The following is a 20,351-nucleotide window of genomic DNA, read 5'->3' on the forward strand; positions in this document are numbered from 1 at the left end:
ACACACACACACACACACACACACACACACACACACACACACACACACACACACACACACACACACACACACACACACACACACACACACACACACACGTACGCACACATACACACAGTTATGTAACAGGACATTGTACCAGAGGCATATGACGGTGGTGGTGTATGCATTGTTTGTGTGTGTTTGAGTGTGTGTGTGTGTGTGTGTGTGTGTGTTTCTCTCTATCTACTGTATGTCTTTCTTTGTCTCTCTTTCTCTGCCTGTCTATATTTCTCTGCCTGCCTGTCTGTCTGTCTCTCTTTCTCTGTCTGTAGACCTCTCTCTCTGTGTGTGTGTGTGTGTGTGTGTGTGTGTGTGTGTGTGTGTGTGTGTGTGTGTGTGTGTGTGTGTGTGTGTGTGTGTGTGTGTGTGTGTGTGTGTGTGTGCGCGCTCACACGCTGCGGTCAGAGTTGTCTCCATAGCAACTGCATCCTCCTCTTCCTCTCTTCCTCTCTCTCTTCTTCCTCTAACTATGTTTTCTTCTTGTCTCACTCCATTCATCTCCTTCCTAACCTCCACCATCTGTCTGTCTGTCTGTCTGTCTGTCTGTCTGTCTGTCTGTCTGTCTGTCTGTCTGCCTTGCGTATGTGCTTGCATACGTGTGCATCTCCCTTCCTGTGTCTCTCTGTCTCTCTCTCCTCTCCATCCCTCATGTCTCTCTCTCTCTCTCTCTCTCTCTCATAACACACACACACACACACACACACACACACACACACACACACACACACACACACACACACACACACACACACACACCTGCACGCACAACTTATTTGTCTGTTTGCATTGTTCTGTTTGTATTTAATACAGACAGAACAAACACACAATCTGTTGTTCACATGCTTTTCCGACATCCCGACATACTGTACACACCACAACAACACACGTCCGTTTATTTAACAAAAAAACACAAATAAGTGTGTGTGTGTGTGTGTGTGTGTGTGTGTGTGTGTGTGTGTGTGTGTGTGTGTGTGTGTGTGTGTGTGTGTGTGCGCATGTGCGTGTGCGGTGCGCACTAATTTGACGCCAGTCATTAGAGTCATGACTCATGAGGAAGGCAATTACCCCCCACCTCTTCTGCTCGTCTTCCCATCCCTCCATCTCTCCATCCCTCTATCCCTCCATCCTTTCATCCCTCCATCCGCTGCTGTTCTGAGGTGAATGTTAATTAAGATGCGTCATCGTGAACTCCGGAGATTCCAACAGGATCAGAGTGGACTCTCTGTCCTGCTTTGATCACAATGAGGCCTAATGAGAGAGAGAGAGACAGAGACAGAGAGAGAGAGACAGAGAGAGAGAGAGAGAGAGAGAGAGAGAGAGAGAGAGAGAGAGAGAGAGAGAAGAGAGACAGGCAGAGAGACAGAGAGAAAGAGAGAGAAAGGGGAGGGGTGGGGTGACGGGAAGAGTTACTGCAGCAGAAACTTAAAGCCAATTAGACGACTGAGAGAGACAGAGCAATAAGAGAGAGTAAGAAATTGAAAGAGAGCAATAGAGAGAGAGAGACAGAGAGAGAGAGAGAGAGAGAGAGAGACACAGAGAGAGAGAGAGAGACAGAGAGAGAGAGAGACAGACACAGAGACAGAGATTTTGAGTTGAATAATACCTGCTATCTATATTTCCATTGGATAGAAGAAAATCGAACCTCTGTTCGAAGTGGAGCGCTGTGTGTGTGTGTGTGTGTGTGTGTGTGTGTGTGTGTGTGTGTGTGTGTGTGTGTGTGTGTGTGTGTGTGTGTGTGTGTGTGTGTATTGCAGTTGATGCTCAGGGCAGGCTAGACTCAACAGCACCTCTCTGGTCACCCAGGGTTACTACATACAGGCTACATACAGACCCACAGACCCACATACCCACATACCCACCCACATACCTACACACACGGCCACGTATAGGGAGCTTGTGTTCCACACAGCTCCAAAAAGTCATTATGACGCCATCTGGTGGTGCTATTAAAAGGAATAGAACAGACAGCTATTTTATTGTTTACTGGTTTTGATTAATTCAACTTAAAACTATAATAAAAGTCCAAAGTAATGTCAGAAGAACACCTTTACAGATCCTTCAGTTCATGTATGCTCAGAGTCCACAACAACAAGGATGAAATATTGTTTGATTGATTTATTTTGTTTGCTCATCTGTTGATTTATTTATGAAGCCAAATTGCCTTGACTGCTGACTCCAGAGAGGGGGCGAGGTTTACAGGACACCCTCTCTGAGTCCGTGATGACGCTGAATGGCTTTGTGACAGGCCGATGAGAGGGATTCCCCCTCTGTGATTGGTGGGTTGGCGGTGTGGGAGGAGGCAGGTGATTGGTGGGTTGGTGGTGTGAGAGGAGGGTGTGTGTTGTGACGTATTGGCTGAAAGCAGAGAGGGGACCGAGCAGAGGGACATCTTTTATTCACACAGCCCAGCACAGGACAGGACAGGACAGGACAGGACAGGACAGGACAGGACAGGACAGTGTACATAGAGAGGCAGGGAACAAGACAACACTCGGACCAGTGTCCGATTCTACAAATTTCGTCCAAATCCTGACAGAAATGTATGTTTCTAAATCAGTCGTTCTCAGACCTTTTCATGTCAAGGACATTTATAAGTATTTGGCCACAGACCCCCAACTCAAAATATGTTGTTCAAGGGACTCCCAGAAGCTAAGATTTGAGTAAAAAATATATATTTGTTTTGCTTTATAAATATATATATTCAAAGTATTCGTCAAAAAGCTAATCAAGAGAATAATCACCAATGCAGTGCACATTTCATGTACTGTACTGTATGTGCAGAAGTACAGTGTCAGTGACAAACAAATAGCCCAAAGGATGAATGGGAGCTAAATGATTGTAATTAATTAATCAGTGGTTGCAGCCCAGGTAGTAATTATGTGGTCCACTCCACACAGTATAATCTCATCTAAAGATGTTCCACTTGAAAGCCCTCACAATTCAAAATGAAATGTTTAGGAAAACAATCTGGACTCCTTTATCCAAAACATCTTAACACACTGTTGAACCAGCATGAACCAACACAACACATACTGGTAATGCTGTTTTTATCTCCTACCAAGACCTCTAGTACCGCTGGTTTTATATCCTACCGGGACCTCTTGTACTGCTGGTTTTATGTCGTCGTTGTCGGGTGGAAACCTTGTATGTCCAAAAGCGTTCTTTTTGTATTTCTAATATAATTTCTAATATATAATTTTCTTAAAAAAACTAAAACTAACGAACTAAACTAGAGAAAACAGCTGATCGAGGCGTTGTGTGCTTGTAGATCTGCTGTTTTCACTACTTTTGTGCGACGGCCTTGCATGATGAAGCAGGGCTTTGCTTTGCGAAAAGATGTACAAATTTGAAACTTGGAGATACAAGGTTTCTGCCCGACGGTGACAATATCTTAAAAGGACCTCCATTACTGCTGGTTTTCTATCCTAATGTTTTATAGGCTTCTCAGGTCTAGCTTAACTCTGATTAATCTGCTATAGTACTGTATGTCAAGGACATCAGGGACATTTCCTGGTAGACCAGCAATACTATTGGCCAGAGAGGATCAGGGTCATTGGACAAAGACACAGACAAACAGAGCTCATGGCTTTCGCTTTGTTATTTGGTCGGTACTGTAGGTTGTCCTCGATCAGTGGTTCTCAAACATTTTCATGCCAGAAAAGGTGTTGTGCCGTGATGGGGACTCCCATAAGCGGAGATTTGCCAACATGTATCAACATTTTTTTTGTCAGGTGTTTTAACAACCGCTTGGTGATGATAGCTCATTGCTATATATTTGCTGTACAGTATTTCTGCTTTAACTTGACCGACACATTAAATCTCTCTCCTCTCTCTCCCTCTCTCTCTCTCTCTCTCTCCTCTCTCTCTCTCTCTCTCTCTCTCTCTCTCTCTCTCTCTCTCTCTCTGTCCACAGAAAGTCAGTGAGAAGGTCGGAGGTGCAGAAGGAACCAAACTCGATGCTGACTTCATAGAAATGGAAAAGGTAACATCCATACAACCATGTCAACTCTGTACAGATAGTCTCTTTTCAGTTTGCAGTAGAACAAACCGTGGTGTCATTTTAGCCTAAAATACTTATTGCCAGGCATGGACTTACTTGCAAACGTGTGTGTGTGTGTGTGTGTGTGTGTGTGTGTGTGTGTGTGTGTGTGTGTGTGTGTGTGTGTGTGTGTGTGTGTGTGTGTGTGTGTGTGTGTGTGTGTGTGCGTGCAGAGGGTGGACACCACCAGTAGAGCAGTCCTGGACATCATGACCAAAACAACAGAGTACCTTCAACCTAACCCAGGTACACACACACACACACACACACACACACACACACACACACACACACACACACACACACACACACACACACACACACACACACACACACACACACACACACACACACACACACACAGGATAACACAAAAAGTAGAATATTGACTGGCGTCCAGGTTAATCCGCAAGTTCACAGCGTGTTACGTTGCAGTGCCTTGTAAGTTTGTACTGTAGATCGGATATATTGGCCTCGCATCGTAGTTTGAAGTATACAGGGCTTAAGTGGGCAATGTGGTTAATGTGTGGTCATTTCCAAATCAGTACAGGAAAGTGCAGCCTATGCCTAAAACCTGGAAGGCAAGTATGAGGATGTTATGTCACAATAGCACGATTCCAACACCGGAATCATACGGAACGATCTTAAAACCATCACGGATTACAAACGGAAACCCAGCAATATGGGGGAGGTGTCTGCATTTCTTCCAGATCAACTTAACTCATTGAGGATAAGACCCCAGCCATGGTTATGCAAAAACACCAGCCCACAGGAAACATCTATACAGCTGTGTATCAGGCACGCGCACACATAGATATCAAAGGGGGCTTGAGCCCCTGCCCTTTTATCCATCTGAAAAAAGTGCACTCTCTAGACCATGAATGTAGTTTTTTACTACTGTATGGTGAAAGAAATGCAAATGCCCTCTTTTCCATGCCAAACCTGAAGGCAGCATTCAAGAGAATTGCCTTGTCCAAATTCTCCTGAACTTGAACGCAGTATCTTATGTTGAAATAATTGTCCTCTCTGCGTAGAAACCAAGCATCGACGCGTTGTGAGCTTGGAGGTCAGCTATTTTCGATATTTTCACCAAAAGGCACTTTTAGAAATTTCAGGGCCTGCCTCTCTACATTTCTCTACACGTCCCTGCTGTGTATAAAACCTTCAAAAGGATCAACCCTGTGGTTCTCAACTTTTTCTGGAGATTCAGGGCCCTTTCGAAAATCTTCACAGCTTTCGCAGCCCACCCACCAGACCACGTTTTCACTGGTTTCAATAAAAACTACAATGACATTAATGTTTTCCATTTGATATGGACATTATATTAAGATTCAAATATTTATATCAGTGTATTTCCAGTTATTTGGGGGCCCACTTGCATTATCGCCATGGCCCCATCCTTGGGCCCTGTACCACAGGTTGAGAACCACTGGATTAACCCACACAAGGCACCGGACCCAGATGGCATCCTTGTCTCCTTTCGCTGACGACGGTACTGTCATCGGCCTGATTACAGACAGCCATGAGACGGCTTACAGAGGGGAAGTGATGAGCCCCGACTTCGTGGTGCCAGGATAACAACCTCCATTTGAATGCCAGCTAAGCAAAGACATGATCGTGGATTCACATCAACAAGGACTGCAGTGGAGAGAGAGAGAGAGAGAGAGAGAGAGAGAGAGAGAGAGAGAGAGAGAGAGAGAGAGAGAGAGAGCAGCCTCATCATGTTCCTCTGGGTTCACATCAGGGTGGACCTAGGCTGGCCACTTCATGTGAACACCGCCGTCTAGTCCAATGGTTCTCAACCTGTGAGTCGGGACCCCCAGAGGGGTCCCCAAATGTTTTTGGGGGTGTCCCCAGATGATTAACTTAACTCATACCTCGCGATCCCCGTAGAGACCGTAGATTTCCCGCTGTACCGCGCTGCCATGCCCGTAGAGCCTGTAAAGTTTAATTAGCTTTAATCATTATGAAAGGTTTAAAAGTATTAGCGCAGATTTTCGCTGATTCTGGCTCTTTAGGCCCGCCCCCCTAACTGTATCCGGTCATTTCCGGTCTGGACCGGATCCAGCTTTCCGTATCCAGTCTGAGCCTGGGCCATAGTCCCGCCTCCATTGGTTTACAGTGTAACAAAAGAGAAAGCTACTCGGCGATGGAACGCTTGTTTTTCAATCGGATTTTTGCGTTTGGAAACTTTGATCCAGTCTCTACACGCCTGGATTATGATCCCCGCACATATCGTGCGTTTTGTGCGCGAACGTGTCCACGTATTACCATAGCGCACAGTTGGCTTTTTTCAATGCTTTTTCATGTAAACACTGGCTGATAAGCAGAGATACAGCGTGGCAACGGATATGTCTTTTTCAATGGGGTTTTTTGTATTCGAAAGCTTGTCACCGAGTCTACACGTCTACTAGATGAGTCGCGCACAGATTGTGCACGATGCGTGCGCGTGCCCACGCTAAAAGGTAAGGACAATTTGGCAGCTGCTTACTACAGCTATGTTTAAAATGGCAGAGAAAAAGTTAATGTGCAATGTTGTGTTTCATCAGTAAACAAATCAACATAAAGTTTAAGTCTATAGACTGTAGAGGGTATCTGCACATTTCTAAAGTGACAATTTAAGGACTTTTTAATACCTCTAAAATGTCAAATTAAACATTGGCCAAATTGTCAAATATTAGAGGCAGAAATTGTGAAAATAGCCGATCTACATGCACACACGCCTCGCATTCTTATACGGTCCTTATACGGTCATTGCCATTGTACAGATTATGACGTCGGCCTGGCAGCACATGCTGTCTATGATGCTAGTCTATGTGACATGCCGTTTATGACGACAGTCCCTGTGACACGAGGAATTATGTCCATATATAGGGTTCTCAAGATCTCCATATATATAAGCCAAAAAAGCTCACCCATATGGGTTTCCCCATACGCGGGATTCTTAGCTCGTTGCCCCGAAACGCTCGCAACACCGACCGACCATCAAACTTTTCATCGGAAAGGTCTGGTTCAACTACAAAATTACATCACCCGCATCTTCTGAAAATCATTACCCCGAATTAGAGTTCGGAAAGCTGCACGTCGGAAAGTTGGAACTCTCAGACGAATGGTTCAGTGGTCGGAGACAGTATGGACAGGATTTTATGTTAAGAGCTGCTACGTAAGACAATCAAATTACAGCCCAGCATGTCCATATATGGGCATTGCAAGATATGGGCTGATGACATCAGCAATCCTCATATATAGGCATAAAAGGGACAAGGAAGACTGATACAGAGATATCCATATATGGCCATTATTTATTAGTGAAATAATTTTCCCAATTGACTTTTCAAAAAGACGGAATTCATTTGCAAGTGTGACTCGCGTCACATCACGGCAAGCACACACACTAGCAATTTCCAGTTGCATCTTTCTACAGTAGTTCTTCCTCAGACTGGAGTTGGTTCATTATGGATTCATGGATGTTCTGTACCCTCTGCAAGCAGCTGGTCACTTCATGTCATGAAATACGGTCTAAGTGGTTCAAATGATTGCAATTCTATTTTAAATCATTTTGCTGGGGACCTCCTGCCCTGGCTGGTAGCCCCCTGGGGGTGCCTGGACCCCATTTTGAGAATGGCATGACTGATGCATCATTGCCCTGTACAGAATATGGTCAAACACAACTGCAAGAAGATGGACAAAACAACACAACACAACATCAGAACTGAACTGCCAGCCGTGCAGGTCTCCCCTAACCCAGAGGAGTAGGGTGAAGACCCAGATCATCCCAGCAACTGACTATTCACTCTGCTACTACCACCATTTCTGATTTGTACCGCTATCTTTCAGTATCACACTGCACTTTAGAATGTTTCCTTATAGGAGACACCAGTTCACTTTACTGCCACCGCTGCAGTATGTGACTCTGCTATTTATATACATAGCTTTGCATACACCAGTAAGGCTCCCTAATCGGGAGATAAGCGACCGTAGGTCACTTATCTCCACAAATAGGGCAAAATGTGTTTTGCCAAAATCTTCCTGATCCATGTTGATGACATGAGTGTAGACATACTGTGTAGTGATTTTCGTGATTTTAGGGCAAAATCTGTAGGAGCAGTGTCCAAAAATGTGTTTTGCAAGAATCGGCCTCATGGTGGCGCTAGAAGAGGGCCATGTGAGAAATGAGGGGTGGGGTCTCCGCGTTGCCTTGGCGGACGAATAGGTACCGGCCCCGGCTCTCCCGGACGCTCCTAGCCCGAGTTACGGCATTTTATGTGAGCTGCAGTGGAGGGGGTCCTCCACTGGGGGCGCCACCACTTTGGCATCCGTTCTGGAGCACCAGGAGTCGGTGGTCCCCGGGAATTCCCCGTGAGCAGCCATGTTGGAGTGGTGATTTGGTCATTTTTGCACATTTGGTCTTTTTTTACATCTGGGGGTCCCCCAGGGACCTGGGGGTCCCTGGAGCTCTGGGGGTCCGTGTGTGCAGATCGGGGCAACGGTTGCGGAGATATGAGCAGGGCAATAGTGTGACGTGTGAGGTGTGACAGACAGACGGACAGACTGACTGACTGACGGACTGACGGACTGACACTTTGTGCAGGGTTTGATAGTAAATGCGACCTACGGTCGCAATTATAGTCTGCACAGAAGAGTGAATAGTTTAATATAGATAGCTACTGTGCATATATTGTACACTCAGAGTTACCGACCTGTAAGGATCCATTTGGTTCCTAACTATGAGCCATTTAGCCCCTGGAATGCCCTCAAGCACCCCGGTGAGTCTCCGAACCCCACAGCTGAGCTATGAAAAGACACTACAGTATATACTGTACCACAACCCATGCCACCTGCCAAGTGACTTTGGTGTTAAATGACTAAATTGTCTCTTGACGTTAGGAGACCTATTTCGATTATTGGTGTCGTGGTTTGAATTTATTTACTTATTCATGTATTTATTTACTTTGTGTAAAATAAGACTGGTGGTGGCCAACCGTAGGGATAGTGTTTAGCTTAACCATGTTTAGCTTAACCCATTTTGGCCAAGAATTATTTAATGCTTTAACTATTGAAAAATAGCAGATATATAAGCTCACAGCGCGCGCTGCGAGCTTGTAAATTTACTATTTTTGAAATATTTTTGAAAATATCTTTTTAAAGCGGACATTTGTAACTCAAATATTTGCTTCTGGAACTACATATTTTGAGATGGGGGTCCGCGGCCAAATACATGTAGTTTTGGGGGTCCTTGAGATGAAAACGTTTGCGAACCACTGATTTAGAAGAAGGATTTAGAAGACATTTATAGAATCGGGTCAAAAATATTCAAAGACTTGCACAAACGATTTTTCAAAAATAGCAGATCTACAAGCTCGCAGCGCGGCACTCGGTGCCGCGCTGTGAGCTTGTATATCTGCTATTTTTTTATAGTTAACTAATTTGTTGCCGATCCCGCGTATACTCGTGAAATATTAAAAGGTATCTATAGTGCCGATCCCGCGTATACGCGCAATATATACTGTATATACAGTAAAGCTGGCAAGGGCTACGTACCGTCCATTGGAAAGTGCTGGCATGGGTGGACTTGCCGATTCATCATCATCGCGCATCCACGTGCACACAATAGTGTGCCCATAACATGGAAGCCAACGGTCTTTCTCATCTTTAATGTCCATTTTCTCCAAAAAACACTTTTGATGCCAAGGAGGGCATTGGATTCTCGCTAAAATAGCAAAAGTATAAAGGGATCCATCTTCCACTCCTGTTTACATCTGCACCAGAACTACTTCCTGGTCAATCGTAAAGGTCGTCAAGTACTGTAGGAATTGTGAGCTCGATCTACTTCCGGTGTAGGTAGAGGATCTGCCCCAGCTGAGAATCTGACTGGGGTACGTCACTTCCGTTGCTACGGCAACTCTGTAGGGCCAAAATTCTCCCCCACCTCCAGCGAAGCTCTGTACTAGAGCAGTGTTGTCTGCGTCTTTTATTGAATTCTTTATTCTACATTACATTATTATTTCTTGCTGTCGAATGAGAACATGATAGTGATGTTAACATTAAGAATTATATTGCTTTGAATTCTATTGCTAGGCCTTTTTTTAATCTATTGCTATTATATTTGAAATCTATTGCTTTGAATTTAGCATTTATCACTTTAGCCAGTCTGCTTAATTAAAATTGTTTTATCACTGGCAGTAATTAACAGGGTTCATGAACGAGTATGTTAAATTAAGTCTTTTTATGATCTTTTATTATTATTAGTCACATTTCCATGCACCACAATGCTATTTCTGCCAGACATCCATGCACCACAATGCTATTTCTGCCAGACATCCATGCACCACAATGCTATTTCTGACAGACATTCGTTCACCAGAATGCTATTTCTGCCAGACATCCATGCACCACAATGCTATTTCTGACAGACATTCGTTCACCACAATGCTATTTCTGCCAGACATCCATGCACCACAATGCTAGTTCTGACATCATGCATTGTGGTGCATGGATTTCTGGCAGAAATAGCATTGTGGTGCATGGATGTCTGGCAGAAATAGCATTGTGGCGAATGGATGTCTTAGCATTGTGGCGAATGGATGTCTGGCAGAAATAGCATTGTGGCGAATGGATGTCTGGCAGAAATAGCATTGTGATGCATGGATGTCTGGCAGAAATAGCATTGTGGTGAATGGATGTCTGGCAGAAATAGCATTGTGGCGAATGGATGTCTTAGCATTGTGGCGAATGGATGTCTGGCAGAAATAGCATTGTGGCGAATGGATGTCTTAGCATTGTGGCGAATGGATGTCTGGCAGAAATAGCATTGTGGCGAATTGATGTCTGGCAGAAATAGCATTGTGGCGAATGGATGTCTTAGCATTGTGGTGAATGGATGTCTGGCAGAAATAGCATTGTGGTGCATGGATGTCTGGCAGAAATAGCATTGTGGTGCATGGAAATGTGACTAATAATAATAAAAGATCATAAAAAGACTTAATTTAACATACTCGTTCATGAACCCTGTTAATTACTGCCAGTGATAAAACGATTTTAATTAAGCAGACTGGCTAAAGTGATAAATGCTAAATTCAAAGCAATAGATTTCAAATATAATAGCAATAGATTAAAAAAAGGCCTAGCAATAGAATTCAAAGCAATAGAATTCTTAATGTTAACATCACTATCATGTTCTCATTCGACAGCAAGAAATAATAATGTAATGTAGAATAAAGAATTCAATAAAAGACGCAGACACTGCTCTAGTACAGAGCTTCACTGGAGGTGGGGGAGAATTTTGGCCTTATAGAGTTGCCGTAGTTTTGGGAATGTATCGTTTCCGTGTTCAATAAAGGTTATTCAAAGCCAAAAGCCAATCGCAACAGCGCAAGCAACGGAAGTGACGTACCCCAGGCAGATTCTCAGCCTGGGGCAGATCTTCTACCGACACCGGCCTTCAAAATAAGAGACTGGCCGCGGACGGAGCAGGCAGCCGGCAGCTTGGATTTTTAACCCTTTCATGTATGGAGCACTAAATGGGTTAAAGCATAAAATAATGGTTAAAGTGGTGCAAATCTAAAGTGACACAGATTTGCGTTCAGGCCTAAAATGAGCCATGTGGGAGGGAATGTACTGTATGTACACTACAGTACAGTGGATAATTCTGAGATCCTGACAGCCAGGTGACTATACTGTTTTATTGTTGTTCTTATGTCCGGCATGGGTTTTGTTTCTCTCTCTCCAGCGTCCAGAGCGAGGCTCACCATGATAAACACCATGTCCAAGATCCGGGGCACAGAGAAGGGTCCAGGTTACCTTCAGGCTGAGGCCGTCCTGGGGGAGGCCATGCAGAGGTTCGGACGAGAGCTGGACGACTCGTGCTTCGGTGAGTGAACACACACACACACGCACGCACGCACGCACGCACGCACGCACGCACGCACACACACACACACACACGCACACACACACACACACAGACATAGGGCTGTCACGATTATGACATTTTACATGACGATTAATTGTCACCCAAATAATTGTGATTAACGATTTAATAGAGGGTATGCACGTCCACTGGGACCCGCCCCCCTAATCTAGACTGAGTGGCAAAACATTGAGCAGCAAGGAGCATTGGAGTTTGGAAGTGCTAGTTGCAAATCACTCAACGGCCCTGCATACCACCTGTTTCTAATTTGCACATAATGCAGGAGGCAGCAGGATGTTGTGTTGTTGAAAACGAGTGCTTCCAAACTCTGACACTTGGAAAAATAAAAACCTGCACAGAATGTCTTGACAGAAAGTAGCTCATAACATGCCTGTGGTGAATTTTTATTAAACAAAAACTTTGCAGATAGAAAGAGGATAATTCAAGCTTTCAGTACAGCCGCAATGTTGGTGAGTTAACTTTGTTTAATACAATCAGATAGGACTTTTCTGATTGGATGTATGGGCTGTCAATGGCAGAAATTAGTTTTTTGCCACTCAGTAGGCGTGTTCCCACATAACTTCCAGCAACAGTGAGGTCACGCGCATACCCTCTATTGTATATTTATCGTTTACAATTACATTTCTGTTTGGCTTTTAGGCTTTGAAGTTGCACATGGCAAGATTCATGACACACCCTAACCATAACTTAAATATACAAAGAAATGATGACTGACATATTAAAGAACATTGCTAGTTTTGTGTCCCCTAAATTGCAAACTATTCCCTCTCTCCTCAGGTTTGGCTCTGATAGATGCGGGGGAAGCCATGAGGGAGCTGGGGGAGGTGAAGGACGCTTTGGACATGGAGGTCAAACAGAACTTTGTCGACCCACTTCAGAACCTCCATGACAAGGACCTCAAGGAGATCCAGGTACAGACACAACCTCCATGAAAAGGACTGTGAGGAGATACAGATGTGTCCCCATTGGATGTTTACCTGCCAACACAGTCACTTTGAAGCAATACATACTTCTTCTTGCCACCTTGAGTCCTGTTTTAATGTTATAAATGTTAAGAATAGGATTTAGATAGCATCTTGAGAATGTGATTTCAAATAGCATGTTATTCAGCTTGGGTATTTTTTTATCTATCTTTATAGTATAATGTACAGAATGGGATTTACCGTAGATTGCGTGTTGTTTAGAACAGATGCTAGGTTCTTTGTTTCTGGTATCCTAGTTTCTTGAGGCACTATGCTGTTCTCTCTGCACTCTCTTCATGAGTTTAATTAGTCGCTAGGGTTAAGAGCATCTGCTAAATGGGACTATATCGTTGCTGTCGGGGCGTAAACCTCATATGTCCAAAACTGTCACTTTTCAGGATTCAAATTAAAATCACACTCGTGTGAACTGAGCGGTGGTGTGTGTGTGTGTGTGTGTGTGTGTGTGTGTGTGTGTGTGTGTGTGTGTGTGTGTGTGTGTGTGTGTGTGTGTGTGTGTGTGTGTGTGTGTGTGTGTGTGTGTGTGTGTGTGTGTGTGTGTGCAACAGCGCCCCTCCCTTAACATGTGTGGTCAGAAAAGGTTACTGCAGGCTACGGACACGGAGACAGACATACAGACATACAGACAGACAGACAGACAGACAGACCCACACACACGGCCACGTATAGGAGCGTTGTGACCACCGCTCAAAAACACCAGGAATCAATGTGATGATCGTGATCGATCAATTAACTGCCCTACAAAGGCAGAGTGCAGTAACTACGTTTTGGGACACACCGACTTTGTGTTGCCCAACGGTCAAATTAGCCTTCATGATATTGGGGGATGAACAATTACCTCAAGAACAGATGTACAACAATCAGTGTAATATCACTTTTATATCTTTATCTCATTTGGCTGATAAGCTGTAACACTTTTAAACCCATTTTTTTGTGAAATTCGAAAACGTAGTTACTGCACTCTGCCTTTGTAGGGCAGAATAAGCCATTAACAATTTTGCTGCCATTTTAAACATAGCTGTAGTAAGCAGCTGCCAAATTGTCCTTACCTTTTAACGTGGGCACGCGCACGCATCGTGCACAATCTGTGCGCGATTCATTTAGTAGACGTGTAGACTCGGTGACAGCTTTCGAATAAAAAAACCCCCATTGAAATAGACATATCCGTTGCCATGCTGTATCCCTGCTTATCCGCCAGTGTTTACATGAAAAAACATTGAAAAAAGCCAGCTGTGCGCTATGGTAACACGTGGACACGTTCGCGCACAAAACGCACGATATGTGCGGGGATCATAATCCAGGCGTGTAGAGACTGGATCAAAGTTTCCAAACGCAAAAATCGGATCGAAAAACGAGCTTTCCATCGCCGAGTAGCTTCCTCTTCTGTTACAATGTAAACCAACGGAGGCGGGACTATGGCCCAGGCGCAGACCGGATACGGAAAGCTAGATCCGGTCCAGACCGGAAATGACCGGATACAGTTAGGGGGGCGGGCCTAAAGAGCCAGAATCAGCGAAAATCAGCGATAATACTTTTAATCCTTTCATAATGATTAAAGCTAATTAAACTTCCGGGATCGACGGGCATGGCACCACGGTACAGCGGGAAATCTCCGGTTTCGACAGGGATCGCAGAGTATGAGTTAATAGAGAGTATGCATGTGACATCATCATCATACCCGGAAGTTATGCGGGAACGCCTACTGAGTGGCAAAAAAACTACTTTCTGACCATGACAGCCCATACATCCAAACAGAAAGGTCCTATCTGATTGCATTAAACGACATTTAACAATGTTAAACTCGATTTGCCACTCGATTTGCCACTCGATCTGCCATTCACTCCATGCATGTGCATTAATGAAAAAACCCACAGAAAGTCAGAATATGGAGATGAGAGGTTTATGAATTATATTTGTGTTTTCCTCCTCTTCCACGCTGCAGCATCACATCAAGAAGATGCAGGGCCGTCGTCTGGACTTTGACTACAAGAAGAAGCGACAGGGTAAAGTCCAGGACGACGAGATCAAACAGGCTCTGGAGAAGTTTGATGAGAGCAAGGAGATCGCAGAGCAGAGCATGTTCAACCTGCTGGAGAGTGACGTAAGTGTGTGTGTGTGTGTGTGTGTGTGTGTGTGTGTGTGTGTGTGTGTGTGTGTGTGTGTGTGTGTGTGTGTGTGTGTGTGTGTGTGTGTGTGTGTGTGTGTGTGTGTGTGTGTGTGTGTGTGTGTGTGTGTGTGTGTGTGAGTGCGTGCATGCATGCGCGCGCGTGCATATGTGTATGCGTGTGTGCATGTACTGTATGTCTGAGTATTATTAGTAAATCAATTGCAGTTTCTATTAACATTTACCATTCATCAAACTGATATTAACACCAGTACAATTGTGTGTGTGTGTGTGTGTGTGTGTGTGTGTGTGCGTGTGTGTGTGTGTGTGTGTGTGTGTGTGTGTGTGTGTGTGTGTGCGTGCGCGCGCAGATAGAGCAGGTGAGCCAGTTGTCAGCATTAGTTCAGGCGCAGCTGGAATATCACAGCCGCTCAGCGGAAATCCTGCAACAACTGTCCAGCAAGATGGAGGAGAGGTTAGTACATGCACATTATGTAGGCTCATAAAATATATAGATAAATAGATGGTTAAACAAACAAATAAACTAATAAATAAATACATAAATGCATTGTTTATGTTGTACACCCACTACTTTAGAGCAGTGGTTCTCAACCTTTTCAGGCCGTGACCCCTAAAATAATCATATTAACTGGGGACCCCCACCCTGACGAGCACTAATGTTAACTTAATGTGTAACACATTAACTCATACAGTGCCAGGCGACTTTTAGGGCGACTTTCTCACTATGGGCTTCCCTGCCAAGCGACTTTGGGCGACTTTTACTTTTTTTTTTTTTTTTGCATGTTCCACCCCCCATACAACCCCATCTTTCAAACATGGCAGCCATTTTTGTTTACATCTGAAGAAAACATTATGGCTGATAAATCATGAATGCCTGAACGGATTTCCAATCTTTTTTTTTTGTTTGAAAGCTGTGAACAGCCTGCACAAACATGGTGCATGATCTGTGCATGGGCGTGCATGATCTGTGCACTATAAATTACATGGGAGTCTATGGAGGCTTCTGGCACTAGTGCCACTCGAGGGGCATTTTAAATTGGCAGTAAGTGAGTTAAGTTAATCACCTGGAGACCCCCCAAAATAATTCTGGGACCCCTCTGGGGGTCCCAACCCACAGATTGAGAACTACTGCTTTAGAGTACGTAGGGATGACATGCCCACCCAGCAAGCACGGTCGGGACCTTGACCAATCAGTGACGTCTCGATTGTGGCCAGATCAAGTCAAAACCTGACTGGTCAGATCTGGCCTAGAATATCACCTGATTTCAACTAACATAAATCCTGTCCACAAAAACGGACATCCTGGATTAATAGATTAGATTAATTAATCAGAGAGGGTCCGATCATAACTAGTCAGATATGTGACAGATATGTCCCAGATTATAACCTTACATGCTCATATTTCAACTAACATTACAAACAATAAGAATAATCCTATAGTCCATATGTTCTGAACGTCACCGGAGTCACCGGAAGACGTTATCATAACATTTTGGCTTGCAGGGCAATGTCGGGATGCCAGGCTGAAAGCGGTTAAGTGTGTCCGTGGGTTTTATAAATATTTAACCAAGGAAAAGGGCTTGAGACTATAATTGATGACTATATTGAACGCATTGGATAATAGCTGTCCCGTGGGAACACCTTGGCATGCAGTTGAAGTGAGATGAGTGTTTGGTTTCCCTCGCAGGATAAAGGAAGCGTCGAATAAACCCAGGAAGGAATACATTGCAAAACCCCGGATGACGCTGGAGCTCCTGCCCACCAGCGAGAGTCACAACGGGGGGCTGCACTCCCCCCGAGTCCCTCCCAAGTCCCCTGGGGGCAAATCACCCGGTGGGTGGCTGGGAGTGTGTGTGTGTGTGTGTGTGTGTGTGTGTGTGTGTGTGTGTGTGTGTGTGTGTGTGTGTGTGTGTGTGTGTGTGTGTGTGTGTGTGTGTGTGTGTGTGTGTGTGTGTGTGTGTGTGTGTGTCGCTTTCTTCCCCTAAAAATGTTCTTCTTTCATGTATCGTCATGTTGATTGATTGATTGATTGATTGATTGAATATTTTATTAGACAAAAATGTAGAACCGTAGGCTATAGTCGAAACAAAAAAAACTAAAAGTAGTACTGCACAAGTACAGTCAAACACCCTGCCTAAAAAGAACACCCCAAAAGAGCCCTTGCGGTCTTGTTTCTGTCGGAGGTTCTTGGTATTCAATTCATCAACATATAAAGTAGCATCAAAAAACATTCAATATCATCGCAAGTATAAAACTATAAAAAGGTGGCGTGGGGGTAAAGTAAGGGGGGTGATCACTTCTTGCTTGTCAAAGGGATAAGTGATAACTACTTCCGCCTCTGGCCTCCTGAACGGTGAATTTTCAGGGCAGTTTTGAAGGAAGCCAGTGAACTACGTGTTTTAAGGGAAGGGGTCAAGGAATTCTGCACTTGGGTGGCAGTGTTGTAGAAGGAGAATTTACCCATGTCCAGTTCAACATTGTGTAGCCATGCCCTCTTGTCTGGTGGTCCCACATGTACGTCCTATTCCTATACGACGAAGAGGCAGGCTTCTGAGGGGGGTCTGTGTAGGGGGCAGGTGGTCTTTATGTCCGGCGGTCTGCTGAGTCAGGCTCAAATCTTAACGTTTGTTTACCTCTGCAAGTCATAAGCTGACAGAAGCCATTATCCATCAAATTATGTTTTCATTGGCTAAAGTGCTTAACATATTCTTGTAAGGCAGCCATGGCATTACACAATGTTTGCAGATTACATGATTCTACCAGCAGGCAATGGGAAGTGCGACATCTAGTGGCTGAATGTTGTTCTAGTGCAATAGTTCTCAAATGTTTTGAGTGTACAAAATCCTTTTGTACTGAGTCTGAAAGTGTACTTTTGCACACTCAAGTCTCAGACTCCAGTGAATGTGACATTCATGTCATTACATGTGCACATTCCACTTGAACAGGCACGTGCACACATAGACATCAAAGGGGGCTTGAGCCCCTGCCATTTTATCCCTCTGTAAAAAGTGTCCTCTCCAGACCTTGAATGCACTTTTTACTATGGTGAAAGAAATGCAAATGCCCTCTTGCCATGCCATACCTGAAGGCAGCATTCAAAAGAATCGTCTTGTCCAAATTCTGCCGAACTTGAATGCAGCCTCTTATGTTGAAAGTATAGCCCTCTTTGTGTAGAAATCCATGATGATGTACGCCACATCTCCGGTATTGACTTGATTATGCTTAGTTCACTGTGGTATCAAGCACCGAAAATAGCCGACCTCCAAGCTCACAACGCGGCTATTTTCAGTTATTTTCTCCCCAAAGCACTATTAGAAATGTCAGCACCTGCCTCTCTAACATTCTCTGTTTGTCCCTGCCATGCAGCGCCCATGGACCAGCCCTGTTGCCGCTCGCTCTACGACTTTGAGCCGGAGAACGAGGGCGAGCTGGGCTTCAAGGAGGGCGACATCATCACCCTGACCAATCAGATCGACGACAACTGGTACGAGGGCATGATCAACGGCCAATCGGGCTTCTTCCCCATCAACTACGTGGATATCCTGGTCCCGCTCCCTCAATAGGCCCCGCCCACTCGCCGTCCCCGTCCACTCCCGCCCACCCACACCACAACTGTTCCGAACCACCCCTCCCCAAACAGCCTGTACTTGTGTAAATTAACGAGCCACGCCCTCCTCTTTCTTCTACTTCTTCTTCTTGTGCTTCTGTGCAACTCTGCTTTTCACTCAACTGAAATGGACGGCAAAGGGTTTCTATCGACTTGGCGACAGAGACGGAAGAATGGGAGCATGACAGACAAAGAGGGATGGAAACGTGAAAGGAGGAGAGGAGAGGATGCGTTCTGTCGAAGCCCCTTTGCTCTGTTTGTGCTCCGTTCAGCCTTGGCAGCACTGAGGACTGGTGACTCGTCGAAAGGACTTGTGAAGGGGCAGTTTATGCGTATGTGCATGTACCTCTGTGTGTGTGTGTGTGCGTGTGTGTGCGCGTGTGTGTGTGTGTGTGCGCATGTATGTCTGCGTGTGCCTGTGTCAGTCTGTTGTTCTATTCTGAGCAGCCCGTCCTGCTTTCTCGGTTTCGTTCACTCCCTGTCACCTTCTCGGGTTTTGTTCCCCCCCTCTCTGCTTGTTTGTGGATTCTATCTCTCTTCCCTTGACGGACAGCCTTGATTCACTGTTTAAAACGCCCCATATGTCTCTCTCTTCTCTCTATCACTCTTTCATATCTCTTTATCTCCTTCCCTCCTGTCTACATCTCTTCCTGTTGGCCCCGGGCTCCCCACACAGGAAGCGGAGCAACGCCTTTATCGCCAGACCAGACGTTTAAATTGTTCTCCCTCCTGTTGCTTGTCAGCTCCGTAACTACCTTGTCACGGCTGTTGTTTGTCATTAAGGGACAGCGTGAACACAGAACGCCACTCCCAGCTGCACGTTCAATGCTCGTAGGACATCCAAAGGACAGAGAGACAAGAGGAGACAGAGGACGACGTTTTCAAGGCAGCGTTGTTGCTGTTGAACAAAGCTGTCTGATGACTTTTTTATTTCCATTTTGAGGACATGACACTCAGATAAGACCTTTACTGATCCCGCGGGAGAGATTCGGGTACCAAATTCTCTGATAAACAACCACAACATTTCACAAGCAGCACATTTTGACATACTGTAAATAGTTGCGTGATGTTTATGTTCCCATATCCGAAACTGCGATCGGTCTTCTAGCTCGTCTAGGTTTTAGAACGTTGCAAAGCAACAGTTTTGTGAATTCTGTTGCAAGCAGTTGTATGTTTTCAACAGCCCATAATGAATCTTTTGGTCTGAACTTAACCGATTAAATGCAAAAATAGCCGACCTGTAATCTCACAACGCGGTGAGACACACTGTCAACTTGCAGATCTCCACTGTATAATTACAGACCATCATGCCCAAAATAACACCAGGGTTAACATGGTTTTAAAAGTTTCACTTGTGAAAGGTTCAACTTGAAGTGACTTTCGCAAGATAATCTACATAAAGCAGCAACATAGATGGCATTTCACACACACACACGCACATGTATGCACACACACCCACACACACACACTTGATTTACAGGATTGGCGTTGTAACGTCGCTGGCACAGGTTCAAATCTGACCTCACCCTTTGATGCATGCTTCTCTCTCTCTCTCGTCGACTCGAACACTGGACTGTATATTCTGTACGTCGTGTACCGAACCGGCGAGCAAGGACAATGCGGCGAAC

The 20,351-nt window shown here is 44.8% G+C and overlaps 1 protein-coding gene across 3 annotated transcripts in view; it reads left to right on the forward strand.

The window, feature by feature from the left end:
- LOC308298216 (endophilin-A1-like) overlaps nucleotides 1-18,679 on the forward strand; it is a gene marked incomplete at both ends in the record, with an annotated part of 52,890 nt that extends 34,211 nt beyond the window's left edge. Inside the window, 8 exons of one of the 3 annotated variants that reach the window (XM_080741775.1) lie at nucleotides 3,956-4,024; nucleotides 4,255-4,327; nucleotides 11,811-11,951; nucleotides 12,789-12,922; nucleotides 14,934-15,092; nucleotides 15,467-15,589; nucleotides 16,811-16,949; nucleotides 18,432-18,679. In XM_080741775.1, coding sequence (XP_080597901.1) covers nucleotides 3,956-4,024; nucleotides 4,255-4,327; nucleotides 11,811-11,951; nucleotides 12,789-12,922; nucleotides 14,934-15,092; nucleotides 15,467-15,589; nucleotides 16,811-16,949; nucleotides 18,432-18,679 — 1,086 coding nt within the window. Of the gene's footprint in view, nucleotides 1-3,955; nucleotides 4,025-4,254; nucleotides 4,328-11,810; nucleotides 11,952-12,788; nucleotides 12,923-14,933; nucleotides 15,093-15,466; nucleotides 15,590-16,803; nucleotides 16,950-18,431 lie in introns of all 3 variants that reach the window. The other 2 variants (XM_080741776.1, XM_080741777.1) reach the window with 2 other exon arrangements.
- Between the last annotated feature and the right edge of the window lie 1,672 nt (nucleotides 18,680-20,351).

Source organism: Nannobrachium achirus (assembly GCF_963921795.1).
Source record: "Nannobrachium achirus genome assembly, chromosome: 14".
In the NCBI taxonomy this organism is placed as follows: domain Eukaryota; kingdom Metazoa; phylum Chordata; class Actinopteri; order Myctophiformes; family Myctophidae; genus Nannobrachium; species Nannobrachium achirus.